This window comes from Equus przewalskii, chromosome 23 (genome assembly GCF_037783145.1).
Source record: "Equus przewalskii isolate Varuska chromosome 23, EquPr2, whole genome shotgun sequence".
Taxonomy (NCBI): Eukaryota; Metazoa; Chordata; class Mammalia; order Perissodactyla; family Equidae; genus Equus; species Equus przewalskii.
The window spans coordinates 20,178,132-20,195,852 of NC_091853.1; the positions used below are offsets into that span (position 1 = coordinate 20,178,132).

The 17,721-nt window shown below is 39.0% G+C and overlaps 1 protein-coding gene across 2 annotated transcripts in view; it reads right to left on the reverse strand.

The window, feature by feature from the left end:
* Nucleotides 1-17,721, reverse strand: part of KCNK2 (potassium two pore domain channel subfamily K member 2) — a 210,043-nt gene that overhangs the window by 144,885 nt on the left and 47,437 nt on the right. The window contains exon 2 of one of the 2 annotated variants that reach the window (XM_070590964.1): nucleotides 8,641-8,820. The exons of the other annotated variant lie outside the window; for it this stretch is intronic. Coding sequence (XP_070447065.1) covers nucleotides 8,641-8,683 — 43 coding nt within the window. The 5' untranslated portion in view covers nucleotides 8,684-8,820. The remainder of the gene's footprint in view (nucleotides 1-8,640; nucleotides 8,821-17,721) is intronic. 2 annotated transcript variants of the gene reach the window in all.

The window sequence follows — 17,721 nt, forward strand, 5'->3', positions numbered from 1 at the left end:
TTGGGTGCAAAATTTAAGGGGGTGTCAAAAACATAGTAATCAAGATAAATAATACTTTAATACAATATTTTAGAATATCAATATTAATATAAAAAATCTATGATGAACAGAAGTTCAAAATTTTAAAGAAAGAAAGAACCCAATCCCACACTTGAACAAATTAGCCTCACTTGCCTCACCCTGTTCTTAGCCTCTCTCCCCCATTTCACTGATACTCACCCTCGCTGCTAGATCACACATGGGAACTCTCTTCTGTTGCATCAGCACCCCTTCCTGCAGATCCAGTACTGTGCTACATTACAGAAGAAGCAACCCCTCACCCACCCAGAATTCTGTGCCCAAATATGCGTTGCACCGCAAATTTGATGAAGTAACTTACACTTTCTGTGGATTCTCCAGTTCATCTCTCTCCTTTGAGAGAATGAATCTCGAGCACTGTCGTTTCTTCGTCTCTAAGATGGTGCTCCTCACTTCTAATGGAAGTGCCTTAATTATACTTTTCTCCCAGGCTTCAGCTTAATGCTTGCTCACTTCTGCCACACTATGAGCTGCTTCAGGGGGGCTCTGGCTCTAGCCCTGCACAGCTTGCTGCTGGAGCCCAGCCGATGCAGGTGAGTTACCATGGAAGGCTCTTACATTGCTGTAGCTTTCAGTTTGGAAATCACATCTAAAGTGCCTTAAGGCTAGATATTAGAGAGCACTTTTGACCTTTCCTAAGCAGCCACTCAAAATACAGCCCTTCTCATCCATTGTCGCCACAAACCCTTCCATGAGATAATTAATGTGCATGATTAGGTAATAACTGAGGGCAAAGTGTTAATTCAGGGTTCTCATAATCTCTACAAGCTTCTCCCAGACCTTGAGAGTCACAAGACATGTCAACATCACACCAGGCCTAACATAGCCAATTATGTAGATATATTTATGAACTGCCAAAGCACCCATTGGGAAAACAATTGGCACCAGCGTAGAAATTTCAATACTACATAATCTCTCTCACTGTAATTTGAGAAAGAACAGGACATGATGAAGAAAATTAAACTTGGCCCCAAGTTCCTGTGAAATCTGCTTCTTCAAATATTAGAAGATAAAAAATATACTTAGACAATGAATTTAATTTGATCAGGACCGATGCCTGGTCATGTATTTTAACTATTCTTCTCTGCGAAACCCTCCTTCTTCTTTATTTCTGATAAATTTGATCACTGTTGCCCATGTATCTTGATATACACGTATAGCACCTTTTACGCTAGTATGTATTTGTCTAGATGTCTGGCTTCCTCTAGACTAAAAGCTTTCTTTTTCTTTTCCTTTTTTTAAGGTTAGCAGGGGCTGCTAAGGAGAACAGTCACCTGGAGCTGGAATCAGTATGTGCGTGAGTATGTGCACTCGAGCTCAGTGATCTGGTGGGGGGGAAGGGCGGCTCTAGAGAAGATATATGGGGCTTTTAAAAAATTTATTTATTTATTTTTTAAAGATTGGCCCTGAGCTAACATCTGTTGCCAATCTTCTTTTTCTTCTTCTTCTCCCCAAAGCCCCCCAGTACATAGTTGTATATTCTAGTTCTAGGTCCTTCCCATCAGGCTATGTGGGACGCTGCCTCAGCATGGCTTGATGAGTGGTGCTAGGTCCGCACCCAGGATCCAAATTAGTGAAATCCTGGGCTAGCTGAAGCAGAGTGCGTGAACTTAACCACTCAGCCATGGGTCTGGCCTGTAGACTGAAAGCTTTCTGAGGGCAGGTATCTCATCTGAATTGCTTTTGATTTCTTAGAACACATAGCAGGTATTCAAATATTTGTTGAATTGGTGTGGAAAAAGGACCACCACTATCCCAACACGCACCAGCTCTTAAGACCTTCAAAGAAGGATTTCATGGTAACTGTGACATTTATCATCAGAAAGCATTTAATTCACATCAAGGTATTTTTAGTACATTGAAAGTCACTGTATTTCTTCCATGCCCTTTATTATCCCACGTAATTCCATTATTGCACAGAGTCGCATGAAATTCAGCATAGTGTACTGGTCAAGATTGTGAGCCACCTAGTTTAATTCCAGGCCCAGACACTTCTTAACTGTGCCTTGTTTCCTCATCTGTGAAACGGGGATGAAAAGTGTATCAACCTCAGCTGTTAACAAGACCTAAAAGAGTTAACACTTGAACAGTGTTTAGAACAATACCTGAAATATAGTAAGAACTCAATAAACATTAGTCACTGTTAATGCTAGTGTTCCCACCAGTAGCACTGAACCATGGAGAGAGGGAAAGCAGATGGATCTGAGATAAGAAGTGAAACACAAAGGAAGAGGTGGATTATCTTCTGGGGCTGGGCCCAGCAAACACATGGAAGCCTGCTTTTAGGAACCAAATGGGCAAAGGAGATTAAGGAAGGAATCAGGTAATCCAGGCTACAGAAGACAGAGGCAAATTCCAGCCCTTCTGTTCTACAAAGAGGACTCTGCAACTCAGGCAGCTCCTTCCTAGGACAGGGAGTCTTTCCCATTCTACCTGATGGGGGAGAAGTCCTTACCAGAATATAGCCAGCAAACAATGGAGGATAAGTGGGATCCAGTTAGGTCAGAAAGGGAGATGGTTGCTAGGTTCACGAGGCTACACTGGGAGCCAAGAAACAGACCTACAGGTCTATTCTCACCGTTACAGATGTGGTGTTACCACTTTCTCTACCATGCACATACTCAGCTCTCGCTTTGGCTGTGGCCCCAACATTTTGGACTGTTGCTGTCTGAAACTGTCCCTTACATTGTGTTGACTTTACTTTCTATCTCCTTAGCAACCATGATTGCTTTAAATGCTTCTGGGTTTGCTTGATCTTTTTCCATTTCGTTGTTATCAATGTTGTTTTCTGGACACAGATAAACTCTTCTTTTCCACAAACAGGTTTTTGGTTAAAGTAAAACTTTTGTAACCCCAGGTTGTTTGTTGCTAAGGGGATCAATGCATGCCCCAGGAACGGAGTTTTCTATTGAGCCATCAGGTGTAATGTGTGTTTACTACTGTGACTCACATATTGTACCTGCTCCCTCTGCTGATTTATCAGAGATCTCTCTTATTCCTCGCACCCCAATATCACATTATGCTCCTTTTAATTACAGCTGAGATATCAAATATTTACTGTTCTATTTTTGACAATTATTGATGGCAATCTGTTAGCATTATTGGTAACCAAGTACAGCTATGAATAGAATAAACTGCCTTTTTTCCTGTTTTTATATCTACCCCAACTGTGGAATGCTAAGTTTTGTGGTAGTTTTTCTTTGGATGAAAGTTGGGTGGAAAAAAACTTTAGTGTTTCCCATTAGTATTTTCTCGGAAGGGGAGCCAGTAGTGCATTGTTCAGATTCCAAAGTGCCTCGCCAGCCTTCTTGGTAATTAACTGTAGTGTTTCCTCTGCCTGGAGTGATGGATGTCATTTGCACCATTTTCATACATGACGTTATGTTTTTCGTACACTGTATCTGCATATTATGGACAGGATAAAGTGTAATTCCAAGTGTCTTCCCTTTTGCCCTTGGCCCCAAATGCTGAGTTTGGGGTTAAACACCTCTTTACTGTGATCCAATAACATATAGTAGGCATTCAAAAAGAATTGAAATTTTTAAAAAATAAATTGTTATTTTTTATATAGGACTATGCTAAAAACTCCAAAGATTGAGCGATAAAAATATGAAAACTAGACAGCCCTCTCTGTGAAGATTTGACTATCAATCTGGGATGACAATGTTTCCATGATAAAAACCAAAATGAATCATAAAGACAGACTCAGAAGTGACCACAAAGGAAACATCTGCTAAAGGACATAATAAATATTTAGTATTTAAGTAAATTACACGGGAACATTTGCCAATTATATTTTGAAAACCTCTTTTTGAGAATACTTTGAAATATTAAATATGAAAGTAAATTATTTTTTAATTCAACTCATGATGACTTTTTAACATTAATCTGGTCTAGATTTCCTCTACTTTTGTCTAGTAAAGTAATCATCATAGAGTCAATCATTCTATTTAGAAACCATTATGTATAACATGATTGTGATTACCACGTTTTATTGTATTTGTTACATGTCTCTTTCTCTCGTGCCTGTGAGTTCCCTTTGGTAGGGACCATGGGACCCTCAAGTTTGTGGTTTGTGTTCCCAGTGCCTAATGCATAGTAGATTCTCCATAAAGGCTTGTTGAAATGAACTCAAGTATTTCAGCAACCTCAGAGACTGTTTTGTATTTATATAAATTTTGTAAATTTTGAATTATTAAATATTGCAAAAAAATAAACCTGGATTTTAAAAGTACTGACATTTTGCCATATATGCTAAAAGGAGTTATAGTTTTCTCCTTTTTTGAGGAAAAACAGATTACAACTACAGTCCCAATTCACCCCAGTGAAAGCTGTTGCTTTCTTCTTTCTCCCTCCCCCACAAATAACCACTCTCCTGGAGTTGGTGTTCGTCCTTCTTATGAATATAAATACGTCTTTCCAATGTACGGATGTAGCCATAAAAATATAAAGAAGTTTAAAATTTACATAAATGTATCATATTATATGAATTCTTTTCAACTGGCTTTTTTATTTCATTCAAAATTTCTCAAGGTTTGTGCATGTTGAAATACGCAGAGCTTTTTCAGAATGATCCGTTTTCCCTGATCATATTTAAAGCAAAAAATCTTTATCATCTAAAATCTGCTGGTCGGCCTTAAATGAAACAAATGAAATACAAAAACGAAAGAAGGTCTTATGAATATGAAGCAGAAGAGACAGAGTAAAGTCTCTTTCATGCTTTTTTGCCCTGTCAAACAACCTTGGTCAGGCCTCTGTGCTGACTAATGTATTAAAGCCTAAACCCGTTATTAGTCAGGGTTCAGAAATGACGGGCAAGGCTTGAACTGTGCACACTGGCTCACAGATCCACACCACAAACAGTCTAGCAGTCACCGAATTCACACTCCGTTTGGAGCATTGGCAAGAAAAAGAGGTGGGAATTTCTCTTTTGAAATTTCAGAAGAGCTATCTTTCCTTCCTTTCCTCTCAACTATTCTTCCAAGGACATTTAACTTGTTAATAGCCAGACCAACTCAGGACGTGGGTTGCCAATGCAAGCTGTCCAAATTTGCCTTCAAATAAGGATGTGTAACATTTGCGAAAACAAAGCAGTGACTTAGAAAAAGATACTTGCTAGTTAATTACATGCACAGTTTCCTAAAAGCATTTGCCTAGACAAAGGCTCTTTTACTGTTTGGCTCCTGGGCACCTAATTCTCATTTAAGGTGAAACTGAAACATTAAGAAGTCATAATTTACTTCTAGTTAGTAGCCAGATGCTTACAGCTAAGGAAAGAACTTTGGTTTTGAGGTCCTAAAGGTTCTAGTGCTCACATTTGATATAGCTCAATTCATGAAATTGACGCGTGAGTCCATTTCTTGCCCTTCATTCCTTTTTGTTTGTTTTCTGAAAATCTGGCTAAGGCTGAGGATCAATCATGTCTTCTAGAGAAATTTAAAGAGCATATAAGTTTCTCTGCAACTTTTAGTTGACAGTATGTGTACTTGAAGATACCATGTACAAAAATCCAAACTTCAAAAACAGATAAAACTCATGACAGCCCTTGGGCTTGGTAAAAGGATTTATCTCAGGGCTTCTTCAAAATACAAAAATCTTGTTCCATTTTCAAAGTTCTGTTCACAAAAAATTTTAAAAATACTTGCTTAAAGTATTTAGATAAATCTCTGTGGGTAAGAAAGCAAAGCCTTGGTAATATAATGCCTAATTCCCCAACTTAAAACTACTTTAAATAAGTGGAATATAGTAATACCTACAAATTTCTAACCCTTTATCACCTTTCATTTCCAAAGATTCCCTAAATCAAATAATAACCTAATCTATTTGATAAAACACAGCTAATCTTATAACACCGCCCCACAACACTGCACAAGCCACCAACACAAGAAATGAAGAGGTATATGGAGGGAAGGCATTAGCAGGAAGAGGAAATTAGACCTTATCTATTTGAAACTTCAAAGGAATTAAAGTCTAAGCAATATAATTACCAGAGGTGGACTTCAGCCTGGACACTTGACAACAATCCTCCCCTCAATGAAGCTTAGCCTTGACGTTTAAGAAAAACAAAGAGTGGCCTCTGTTTTCTGACTCCTGGAAAACTAGAATCTTTAGTAGCTTTGTCCTCTTCTTCCTTGACCCACGTCCTATCTGTACCCATAGCAAGCCACAGCTTTCTGAATTACCTGCATCTCTTTAGGGAGCAGCTCAGTGTCCGAGTGGTGAGCTCCCTAGAAAATACTGAGCAAGTCCAAGCCTGCTGGAATCACCGAGGGAAGGAAACACTGTTCTAGACGTTAGATTCTGCAGCCTCATCACCAGGGTGATGCAGCCAAACATCCTGTGTCTAGGACTTGAGCAGTTTCTGAATTTCCTGATATGTGAAATCCAGTTATTTAATTTCTTTGGTTGGATCCATATTGAATACACGCGCACACACACACATACACACAGCCCTGACTAAGGGAGTTCCCCCATAGCATAAAAGCTTTTAAAAATGCAAAATTGACATACTTTTGTCTCAGTTATCAGGACATTTCAGATATTTTGAGTAAAGGTGATATTTTAGCTTGGATGATTCACGTAGAATCTCATTTCTCTAATTCTCTTTGCACGAGCACATGTGAATCTAAATAATTTACTTAGGTTACAAGAAAAAAATGCAAATAACCTGCTAGATAGATAACAATGATTTGTTTTCTCAGTCTTGTCACCCCCCACGTCATGCTACTTTTCATACTTTAGAACTCTACTCGAGCAGATTCATCCACACACCTTCCCAGATGCATTCTATGGGCCTGTTGCTTCTCTGACATCTTTAAGCTCTCAGCTTTACAGATCTAACCACTGTTAATTTTGGTTTTCCTTTGAAAATATTGTCAAGGAAGAATTTACCTAGGGGCTCTGTTTCTTTGTGCTCTTTCTCCATTTCCATTTCACACCCTGTCCCTCAGGTTCCTAATGCATCCCAGGATCCTCGATTATGACAATCCATTAGGGAAATCAAGACTAGTGTATCATGCAATATATGTTTCCTCTATTCCTCTCCCAATCAAAAGTGACCTGTTCTGCATGGCATTCTTTCAGAGGATCCTGAGTAAGAGACAACGAGCTAACGTGGTATGTTAAATGATGAGGGTACTTCTTTCAGGCAACATAGGTGCATTTAAAGGGTGCTTTCTTTACAGAGTTTAATGGCAAAAATTTCAGTCGTTACGGCAAGTTACTAAAATAATGTAATCATCTGAAAGAATGATTTTTAGAGTCTTACAAATTTTAAAATATATGGTGACAGGTATAGGTTCTAGGACTGGTCCAAATATTTAGTAATTGTTTGTGAAGAAAAGTCTCACTAATGTCACAAATTGGGAGGAAATATAGATCAAATTAAAGAAGAGTCGATGCTATTTTCAAGGTAGTTTAAAGAAATACTCTCTTGCCTTACTTGGCTCCCAGATTGCTGATCTCAGGCTTAAGTCAGCCCCCTAAGCTAAGGATTAGATAATTCCTCGATGGAGAAGCTAACAGGCCCAAGAGGAAAGATCTACAGCTCACTGCTGCCTGATCCTATAGTGTGGCTCCCACTCAGAAACTCACCACTCCAAAGATCTCCCCACCATGACACACATTGCTATTAGTTCTCTTAAAAATAAATGGAGGGCTGGCCCAGTGGCATAGTGGGTAAGTTCGTGTGCTCTACTTCACAAGCCCGGGGTTCGCTGGTTCAGATTTTGGGAGTGGACCTACCCACTGCTTGTCAAGCCATGCTGTGGCAGACCTCCGACATATAAAATAGAGGAAGATGGGAACAGATGTTAGCTCAGGGCCAGTCTTCCTCAGCAAAGAGAGGAGGATTAGCAGCAGATGTTAGCTCAGAGCTAATCTTCCTCAAATAAATAAATAATGGACCACCAGGATCATCAAACGTAAGAAGAAATCTTTTAACATGAAAAAGATCAAAACAAAAGGAAAACAAAAATCTCAGACACACACAATCTGGAGACCCAAAGAAAGTTCTGGGGAAAGATAACTATTATTCTGAGAGATAAAAGAAATAACAGGATGAGGTGATAGACTTGTAATTAGCTTGATTGTGGTAGTCATTTCACCATGTATACATATATCAACTCCTCGTTCAGGAGCTCTAGTGTTAAAATAATAGTAGTTCCAGAAAAAGAGAAAATATAAAATTTTAACAGAGAAAATTATCAGGAAAATAATACAAGAAAAAATTTCAAGAACTGAAGACCAAAAGTCACCAAACTGAAACAGCTCCCAGAGTGTACAGCTCAGTAAATGAAAAAGCTAGAACTGCAAGAACAAGGGAGATCAAAAGATCCGTAAAACTTCAAAAGAGAACAAACAGGTCACCTGCAACAAACCAGGATTCAGAATGATGCTGGACTTAGAAATATTAACACCAACATTTGGAGACAATTTAGCAGTGACTTCAAATTTCTAAGTGAAAATGATGATCCAAATGAGAATTCTATACCTAGCCAAACTAATCATATGCCAGTATAGAACACAGTTATTTTCAGACATGAAAATTCTCAAAACATTTACCTCCTATGTTGAGATGACATTCAGAATATTTAGAAAGCAGCATGGCATGACACCTCCATTAGGTCAGAAGACTGACATCAGAATGCACATCCATCATTAACATGTGGGGCACAATCTGGACTCTGCCCAGTTTCCATGGCCTCTTTCTCAGCAGCTGTGGGATGACATGCTCCAACAAAGCTAAGAAATAGAACAAGATATTGGAAGACATGGGGTACAGGCTATAGAAGTGAGGCAAAAGCAATTCACAGAAATCCCAGGTAAAGGGTAACCCCAGGACTTCAGACATCAGAGAGAATTAGAGAACAAACAATCTGATTTGGAGCCAATATAAAGAAGGCTGAAGAAATGTCTACAAGTTACAAATGAATTTAACAGATTTCCTCATGGGCGATTCACTGAGAAAAGATTTATACTTCTGTCAGAGACTTGGGGGACAACATAGTGACAGGTACAGAGAAAACTAAGCAAATAAAAAAATATGAGGCAATTATTCACTCCAGAGAAAAGACAAGTAGTACTAGAAAGGAAATATAGTCACATTGCACTATATGGGTCACAGTGAATAATATTTTTTAATCATAATACCATAAATATTGAATGTTATTTGACTAATAATTGCGGCATAATGTCCTTGTTCTCTCCCTGACCCAATCCGTGCATTTAGTTAACAAACCCCACTAATTCTAACCTATAAATAGTTTTAAAAAGTCACTCTTTCTTCTCTATCCAACCATTTAGGCTGTGAAGTCTTAAATGGAGGCAGGTGACCACAGCTGAGGGGTGGATCGAGGGTCCTATCAGCGTCAAGACCAGGGGCAGAACCTGAAACACTGTTGAGTGTGAGTGGCTGAAAACTCAGTCAGCCAAAACAAAATCAAAATAAGGCTGGGAAGAGTACTCAGGAGAAAGGAGAGGAATCACCCAAAGAATTATGTTATTGAGGACAGTAATGAGAGCAGAGAGACAGTATGACAAATGGGTCAAAAACAGACTCTGAATGAAGTTTCTGACACATCTGCTTTGTGACTGCCTTGTTCCTTTCTTTTTTTGTGTGTAAAATGGAGATAATGAAGTACGTTCCTTATAAGGCTGTTATGACAATTACACAATTTGTGATGTGTAAAGAGTCTAGACTTTTGGCACATGGTAAGAGCTCAATAGATATTAGTTGTTATTATTATTAGCACAGTTACTCTCTGAAGAGGTAGAAAATGTAGCTTTCAAATGCTTGTGACATGCTGTGTAGAAAATCCAAAAAGCAAGCCTGCATGGAGACGGGAATGGAGGCCGGCTAAGCAAGATGGACTCATTACCTCATCATTTTTCACCTCGATTACTGCAGTAGTCTCCCAGTTGGCGCCTCCACTGTACCTGTTTCTAATCTTTTCTCTCTGCCGTGGTCAGAATACAATCCTGCTGAAATCCTTCCAGCGGCTTCCCACAGCCTTCAGGGTAAAATTCAAGCTACTGGCAAGATGTGGAAGGCTCTCAATTGCATGTTTCTTCAGTTTCGTGTTCTGTCTTGCTACCACATATTATGGCTCTGGTTCCCAGCCTTATTACTGCTATGTTTCCCCAAACGGGCCACGCTCTCCAATGCTTCGATCCCTTTGCGTAAGATCTTCTAGCTCCCGGACCCAAATCCATCTGGCTGACTTCCACTCATCCTTTAGAACTCCTTCCAAGATTGAGTACTACCTTCTCTCTTTTTCTTCTCTCACAGGTGGCTCTCTGGACTCCTCCTTCTAGCACCAGGTTCATCCTTTTATAATTCTCATCACACTGTTTTGTACTCATTGGTTTTTTGGTGTGTTCATTCTCCTTCGAAATCAGGGTCTATATCTTTCACTTCTTATATCCCCAAATTTCTGACCATGGCCCAACATATAATAGATGTTTTAATAAACGTTTGAAGAGTCCATAAATGAGTTTGGAAACAGCAAAATCTACTTCAGAAATACCAAAAGATTTTAAAAGCAGACCTTTGGTTTAAACAAGTCTTCTGTGATCTTATTTGCACAATTGCTTAACCAACTGTCACTGATAGTGCTGAATTAAACTTCAGTCCATCCCATATCTAATTATCACGAATACTGACTTAAAGGGTTTATTATGTGCCTCAGGCTTACAGTTCCTATAGGTTCTGTGTTTGTCCTACATTATTCCTTAGAGTTGCCCTTTTTTGAAACGATACCATATTCATTTTCCCAGTGTGTTCTACCTACATGTAAATACCTGACATTGTACAGTGCCTAAGGTACTGGCCCCACAATTCGGCAAGTTTGGCTCATGAGCTGATCACTTGTCTTGTTTATATCCAAAGGGGTTTAAGCTTATCTGAAGTGGTATTTAAAAAATAAAAAAGTTTCTAGCTATTCAAACCAATACAGAGTGTCTTTGTTTATGGCTCAGGACTCATCCCGTTTCTTTAAATTAAAGCCCACACTCTTATCTGTGTCCGTAGTTTCCAGCATAATGTTTTGATTCCCTGAGAGTAATTTCTGGCCTTTTGAACAGGCTTAGACAATTAACTCTGTCCAAGCCCTGTGTAGTATTTAATGAAAGCCATGTATTGGCTAGAGCAGAAAGGAAGAAGGATGCTATTAAAATCATAATATTGTGCTGAACATCCTTAGCACCTATTATTATACTGTAGAATTATTTCAAGCCACCTTATAATTTATTAATAATTTTTAGAGTTTAAAGTTGCTGTTTAATTAAAGCTTCTACAACTTTAAGATTATTTCCTTTTATAAATAAAACAAATACTAATAAATCCATCTTTATCCCACCAACTCCTCGACTATTTCCTAAATGATATGTTCCCAAAGAAACAGCCTGAGCCATAGTGGCTCAGATTTAACTTTAATAGTTAAAACTAATTACAAGAATAACCATATTTACAAGGATAACTATTTTAGAGAAAAATAGTACTTCTGGAATATTTTTGAAGAAATTCACTTCTCTTTTAAACCCATTCAGTTATCTAAACTAACTCAAAATATTTTTATACAAAGGCCCCAAGAGTTAGTGCTAGTAAATTAACTTTTAATCCACAAGACTATTTGCATATTTGACAGACTATCCTAAGTTTTTTTAAGTTGCATGAACGATTTTTGAATCAGAAAAATCCCACACCAATAAAACAATTAAAAAACTTGTTCTTTGGAGATTTTTAAATTTTGTACAGTTTTGTACTAGATCTATTTCTATTAATATATGGTCGTGTGATTCAAATTTTCCTAATATTCATGTCCCCTGTAATCAGAAAATCATTTAGAAATTAATATACGTATGTATAGTCTTCTAGTTGCATAATAATATATTCTTAAACTGAATATTCAGCTTAAATAGCTAAATGTCTTCCTAAATTTATTCTTTCATATTTTCATACCCATACAAATAGTGATAAAATTAAGAAATAAGATTCTGTGCTGACATTACTAGTCTCATATTTTCTAGAGAAGGCAATTTGTATTCAGAGAGTACTCAAGGCATCAGAATGAGGAATGAGTTCCAGTTGAACATTGTAGAATGGATTACAAAAGTAACATACTGTACTCAGGTATGTAGAGAAAATATAGATTTATAATTTTGTCTAAAACCACTCTGATCTTCCTTAAATCCCTTACCTCCTACATGGCATAAGCAAAGAAAAAAAGGAAGGAAGGAAGAAAATGAGTCCAACTCAGTTTAAAAGTCTATCTGAGGCAATAATCATTCCAGGCACGTAGGTGCTACCTAGTCCCCTGGGAATATTTGCTCTGTCCTTCAGACTCTTCTTTTCTCCTTGCTCCTTTCAGAGGTGGCGTCTAGGGCACAGGAAAATGTTTACATCATCTCTTGGGTTGGGAGGAAGGAGGTCCCTCAGGAGGAGGTCATGTTATCTTTTGTTAGGGATTAGCTGATCCTGTTACTGAACCAAAGTGAGTTTGCCTCTTGGCAAGTTAAAATCAGACTCTCCACCAGAAGTAGTTGTCACACAAAGTGGAGCTTATTTGCAGCAAATAGGAGGCCACGAGGACTCACTTCCAAGCTCGTGACTGTCCCCAAGCACAGGAAAGCAGGGGCCTTTTATTTCAGAAGGGGACTGAATATTCACAAAGAGGTGAGTATTCACTCGCTCAGGCTCAGTTGGCATCTCTGGGCTCACCTGCAAAGGCAGTGCTCTTGTGATGGGGTTCCGTCTGGTTCAGGGTGGTTGGTGATTGCATCTCTTAACATAACAACAACAACAAAATTTTGGAGAAACAGTTAAATGCTTCCAAAACCTCCCTTGAGTTCCTTGAGGTAATCAGTCGGTAACAATCGTCCTATGGTATCATGAGACTGGTCTGTTCCAGAGAATTCTGCAGGCATAATTCTTGACCCCTCTGGTCAGTACACCTAGAGTCTTTTTCCTTCATTCATTTGGGGCTCAGGCCCTGCTTGCTCACTCAGGCTCATCTCAGCTCTTGCTGGCTGCACTGCAGACCCTCTGAATCTTTGCCAAGTCTACAGGGCCCCCAGGGCAGGTCTGCTGGCTCTCACCTCAGGGAAACTGAAGCCAAGCTTTATACTGCAACCCTGTATGACTGATCATGCTGGTTTGTCCTGTCAACTGTGTTGGAATCTCCAAACCCACCTCTCTATGTTGTCTCAGCACCTCCTTGTGTGAGGGTCTCATCAAAAACTGCGAGCACAGCCAGAGAATGTCCGCCATGGATGTGCCCTAGGCTTGTGTAACACAAACCTCTGGAGCCCTGGGGTTCAGACCAAAAGGGGAGAAAGGATGTATTAGTGACTCTACCTCCCATATCTTTTTTCTATCTTTCTTCCATTTCTCTCATGTTAGATGAGATGGACTTTCCTTTTTCTTTACTTTTCTTTTCTTTACTTCCCCTTCCTGTCTGTCACAGATTGCCCATATATAAATTCCTGTGATCTAATTTGGCCAGGCCTGGCATTTTTAACTGTTAAACGGGAGCTATAGATATTTAGAAAATCCTTTCTCTTTCGACAGTCTCAGCCTTTAAAGCTACTGATTTGTCACAAGATTCTGTTTTGAAAGTTATAACATAAATGATATTTTTTTTCTTTCCCTGACAGTCCTAATCCCCCCTTCATCCCAAGGCAGATGGATGCTTTGAGATGTTTGTACAATGAAAGTGAAAAAAATAAAATCATATCAACTTTTTTCCTAAAGAGCATTTCGTGTTATTTTTATCACTACTGACTTAGCAAATATTATTCGTTATTAACTTATCAAATTAGGGGAAGGATGGGGAGGCTGTCTAACTTAATGGCTTGAATGGAATGTTGATTACCTGTAAAAAATTTTAAAATACTGGCAAGTATTCTGTATTCAAAGGCTGAATCATTAATTTAACAGATTATTTATTGAGTTCCTATTATATACTGGACAAAACTCTTAGCATTGGGGAAAGGTTTTGTGAACAAGACAGGCAAGGCCTCTGTTCTCTTAAAGTTGAAATTCTGGGGACAAGGAGACCCACATGTATACATATGTACATGTGCCCACATATACTAACCAGTCAACAGAAGGGAGAACGTGCCTGTGTGAAAAAGTAAAATAGCGTAATGTGATCCAAGAGATTGGGTGACTTTTATATGGAGTGGCAATCTAAAGCTGCTCAGAGAGTGAATTTTAAGCTAAATCAGAATGACAAGAAGGAGTCTGGCATATGAAGATAAGAAAGAAAAGAAAGAGCTATTCGAAAGGCCCTAAAGGAGAAAAAAACAAAACTTGGAAAGTTCAAGAAACAGGGAGAAAAACATCTTCTGTGTGGCCTGAGGGTAAATGGCAAGAAGAAAAGTAGAATGAAATTGGAAAGGTCAATGGGGCGATTATGTAGGGCTTTGTAAACAAGGAGAAAGGGTTTAGATTTTATACATAGGGCAGAGGAAAGCCTTTGGATGGTTTTCATGGGTGGGGGGAATGATTTTATCTTTGGAGAAAGACTGGAGGAGGAAAAAATGGAAGCAAAATGATTACAGAAATCTTGGTGATCGCCAATGGTGGCTTAGGTTAGTGAGATAGTAGGATAAAGAAAATGGATTTTAACACATGTTTTGGAAATTAACAGGACTTACTGATAGGTGAGGGAAAGAGAAATCAAGAATAATTTCTTTGCTTTAGGCATTTCTGAAAGATATATAGAGTTAGAGTGAGCGTATATCCATTCCCAATCTGCATAAGTAATGGTCCTGGATTCTGTCTTCAATTAAGTTTCAGCTCCCGGTACTAAAAGGCACAAGCGTAAAATGCAATTCCATTCCCCCTGGAAGGAAAAAAAGAAGGGGTAAATCGCACAATGTGAGAAGTGAATACCCCTGCCAGCCAGTGAACAGGTAAATGAAAAGTATTTATCTGGTGGAGGGGCACGGCCATGAGGAAGAGAAAGAGATGGGATTCCTTGAAGAGGGTTGGGGGCAAAGCTTCAGTTAGGTCCTCCTGGCATTCGAAAAAATCAATCTCTTTCATGTTCACTTTTTCCTCTTTTACTCCTCATGTTCTAGTTTCCCACTCCCCAGGCTTCTTTTCCATATCTTTATGTTTCTTACTTCTTAAACTTTGTTAGTTTTCCCTCCATCATGATCATCATCATCATATAATCAACATCATCATTGCCCCCATTACTTACTGAGTGTTAAACCAGCACACTTTATGGTTTGAATTACTTCTTGCAACTTGCCTGGGGGAGATACAATTAGCCCCCTTGAAAGATACCCTTGGGTTTGGCAAGATGAAGCAGTTTGCCCAAGGTTAACACACCGGGAAGTGGCAGAGCCAAATGTGAAAACAGGTTTGTCTGACTCTGAAGCCTGTGACCTCAGCCTGTTCTCTATTGCTCTGTGGCTCCTCTCTCCTTCCTTCACACTCACTGCCCTTTCTCTCCTGGCCCCGTCTCTCTCTCTTTCTCCTCTTCATCTTGTCATCCCCTGGCTTTCTCCTGGCCTTTCTCCCTTTCTTCTGTCTCTTCTCCTTCTTTCTTCTTCTACTTTAGTCAGACGGCCCTGCCTAGTCCCCTCCCCATCTTGCTATTACTAATCTGAAATTGATATTATTACAAATAGAAAATAGAAGTCATAGACTGCTAGAGCTGAAAGAACTTCGGTGGCAGAGCCAAGACTTAATAGCAGGTCAGGGTAGCTTCCACTCCACAGAACCACTGCTCCTAATGTATACATCGAGACCAAGGCAGAAACCATCTCTTCCTTGTCACCTGTGTAGGTCCTGCCCTGGATCTCACACCCAGAGCTGTGCTATTTGTGGAGACTACTCTCTCTGCCCTGACCTCCAGTCGAGTCCCTCTGCACTTGTGGGACATTTGTCACACGCCCAACCAGGGTTATAAACATTTAAAAGATCATTTTTCATCTCCTCACATCACTCATCTTGTGTAGTTCAAAATGAAAACAACCCTGAGCCAAAAAGTAAGGGCAAGAAAGCTCAAAAAACTATGATTATCCTATAACACTTCTAAGCTTAAATATGCTAAGCTCAACTTCATTCCAAAAAAAATGTTGTACCTCTGGTTTGCTATTGCCCCAAACACAGGCTTAGTCTCACCATTGGGTAATCCAGCTACATAATGAATATAGCCAGAGAATAGCTAAGAACAGGTTAGGAAATGAGCAGCAGTGTACAGATTTAAAAAGGGATGATATAGGTGAGTCACAAAGTTATATATCACCCACTCTGAGCTAGAGCGGTGTTAAGACTTTTACATTTAGTTCTTACAATAAACATTTTAGATAATTACTAATATGATTCCTATTCTACTGATGAGTCTCTAGGATATCAAAAGGCTTCTTGGCCTTTTGGCTAAGATCAAGTGTGAGTCTCTGGGATAGTAAATAAGTTTCCAGGAGTTGCATCTGGTTCTGTTGTGTCCACAGCCTAAGTGAGATTTTAAGGTACATCCTGCCTTACATAGTGTGGATGCTACTTTTTTACAAATGTTGTACACATTAAACATTTAGATAACTATGATATTACTGTCTTATCCCATTTCTCTCTTTCTAAACAAACTTTCAGAAAGTAATTATGTCAGAACTTCATGTTTAGTCAGCACTTTTGATAACACTAGTAATAAGCATAGTTGCTATGAAACACCCTATTCTAGATATCCTCATGCTCCTAGCCTCCTGAGCTTTTTAGTGTTTGTATAAGCCACTCCTTCAGGTACTGTGACATATTTTAGGAAATTAAACACAGAGTAATTTAATTTTGAGGTGACCTTGGGCTTTAAATGTATGCTTTAGGATTTGTAACCCATAAGCCATTGTATATAAAAAGAAACCTCCAGTAACTTGCCATGCCACCAGACGAGCACAGGGCAAGAACAGGGAATCCTTCAAGAACAGGGCATGTATGATCACTAAATTTAGATTCCCATGTGAGTTGGTTGTAGCCATTTCTCAGGTAGATCAGAAGATCAATGGCAGGTTACAAGAGTTCCTGTTATAGGCCCAACGAACATTCCTACCAGATACAGAAACCTAACCAGAAGGTAAAGGGTTTAAACTGTAATAGGAGGGAAGTTTGGAGAGAAGAAAGGCTAGAAATCTTGTCTCTCTTTTTCAAGCAGGGAAAAGTGAGACCCAAAAGAAGATAGGAAACCGCAGAGGGCATTCTTGGGGCCTGTTTTACTTTTCCTCATAATAAAATCAAAGCTCTTCAAACAGCCACTGGAAGAGTATGTTCTTTTCCTCTGCTGTACCGCCCAAGCTCCTTGAGAAGGTGGCTGTAACTATGGAAGCTGTTCTTTGGGAATGTCTTATTGTATCTTGCTAAAACCAATGAAGAGTGCAATATTCATTTTTGAGTCCTTTTTCATAGCTTCTTTTATTTTCCTGAGGAACTGGTATGTGTCTTATTCTCCCTGAAATGGGAAGACATTTTGAGCATGTAGTGAGGATTTCTAATCACACACAGTGATTGGGAAATATAAAACACCGTCTGAAGGTGGTATAAAGACATGCAGATATTGATGAATCTTGTCTTGCTCTGCTGTTTACTCAGGAATAATGGTAATACGCTTTCAGAGATGAAGTGCCACAGACACTTCTTGA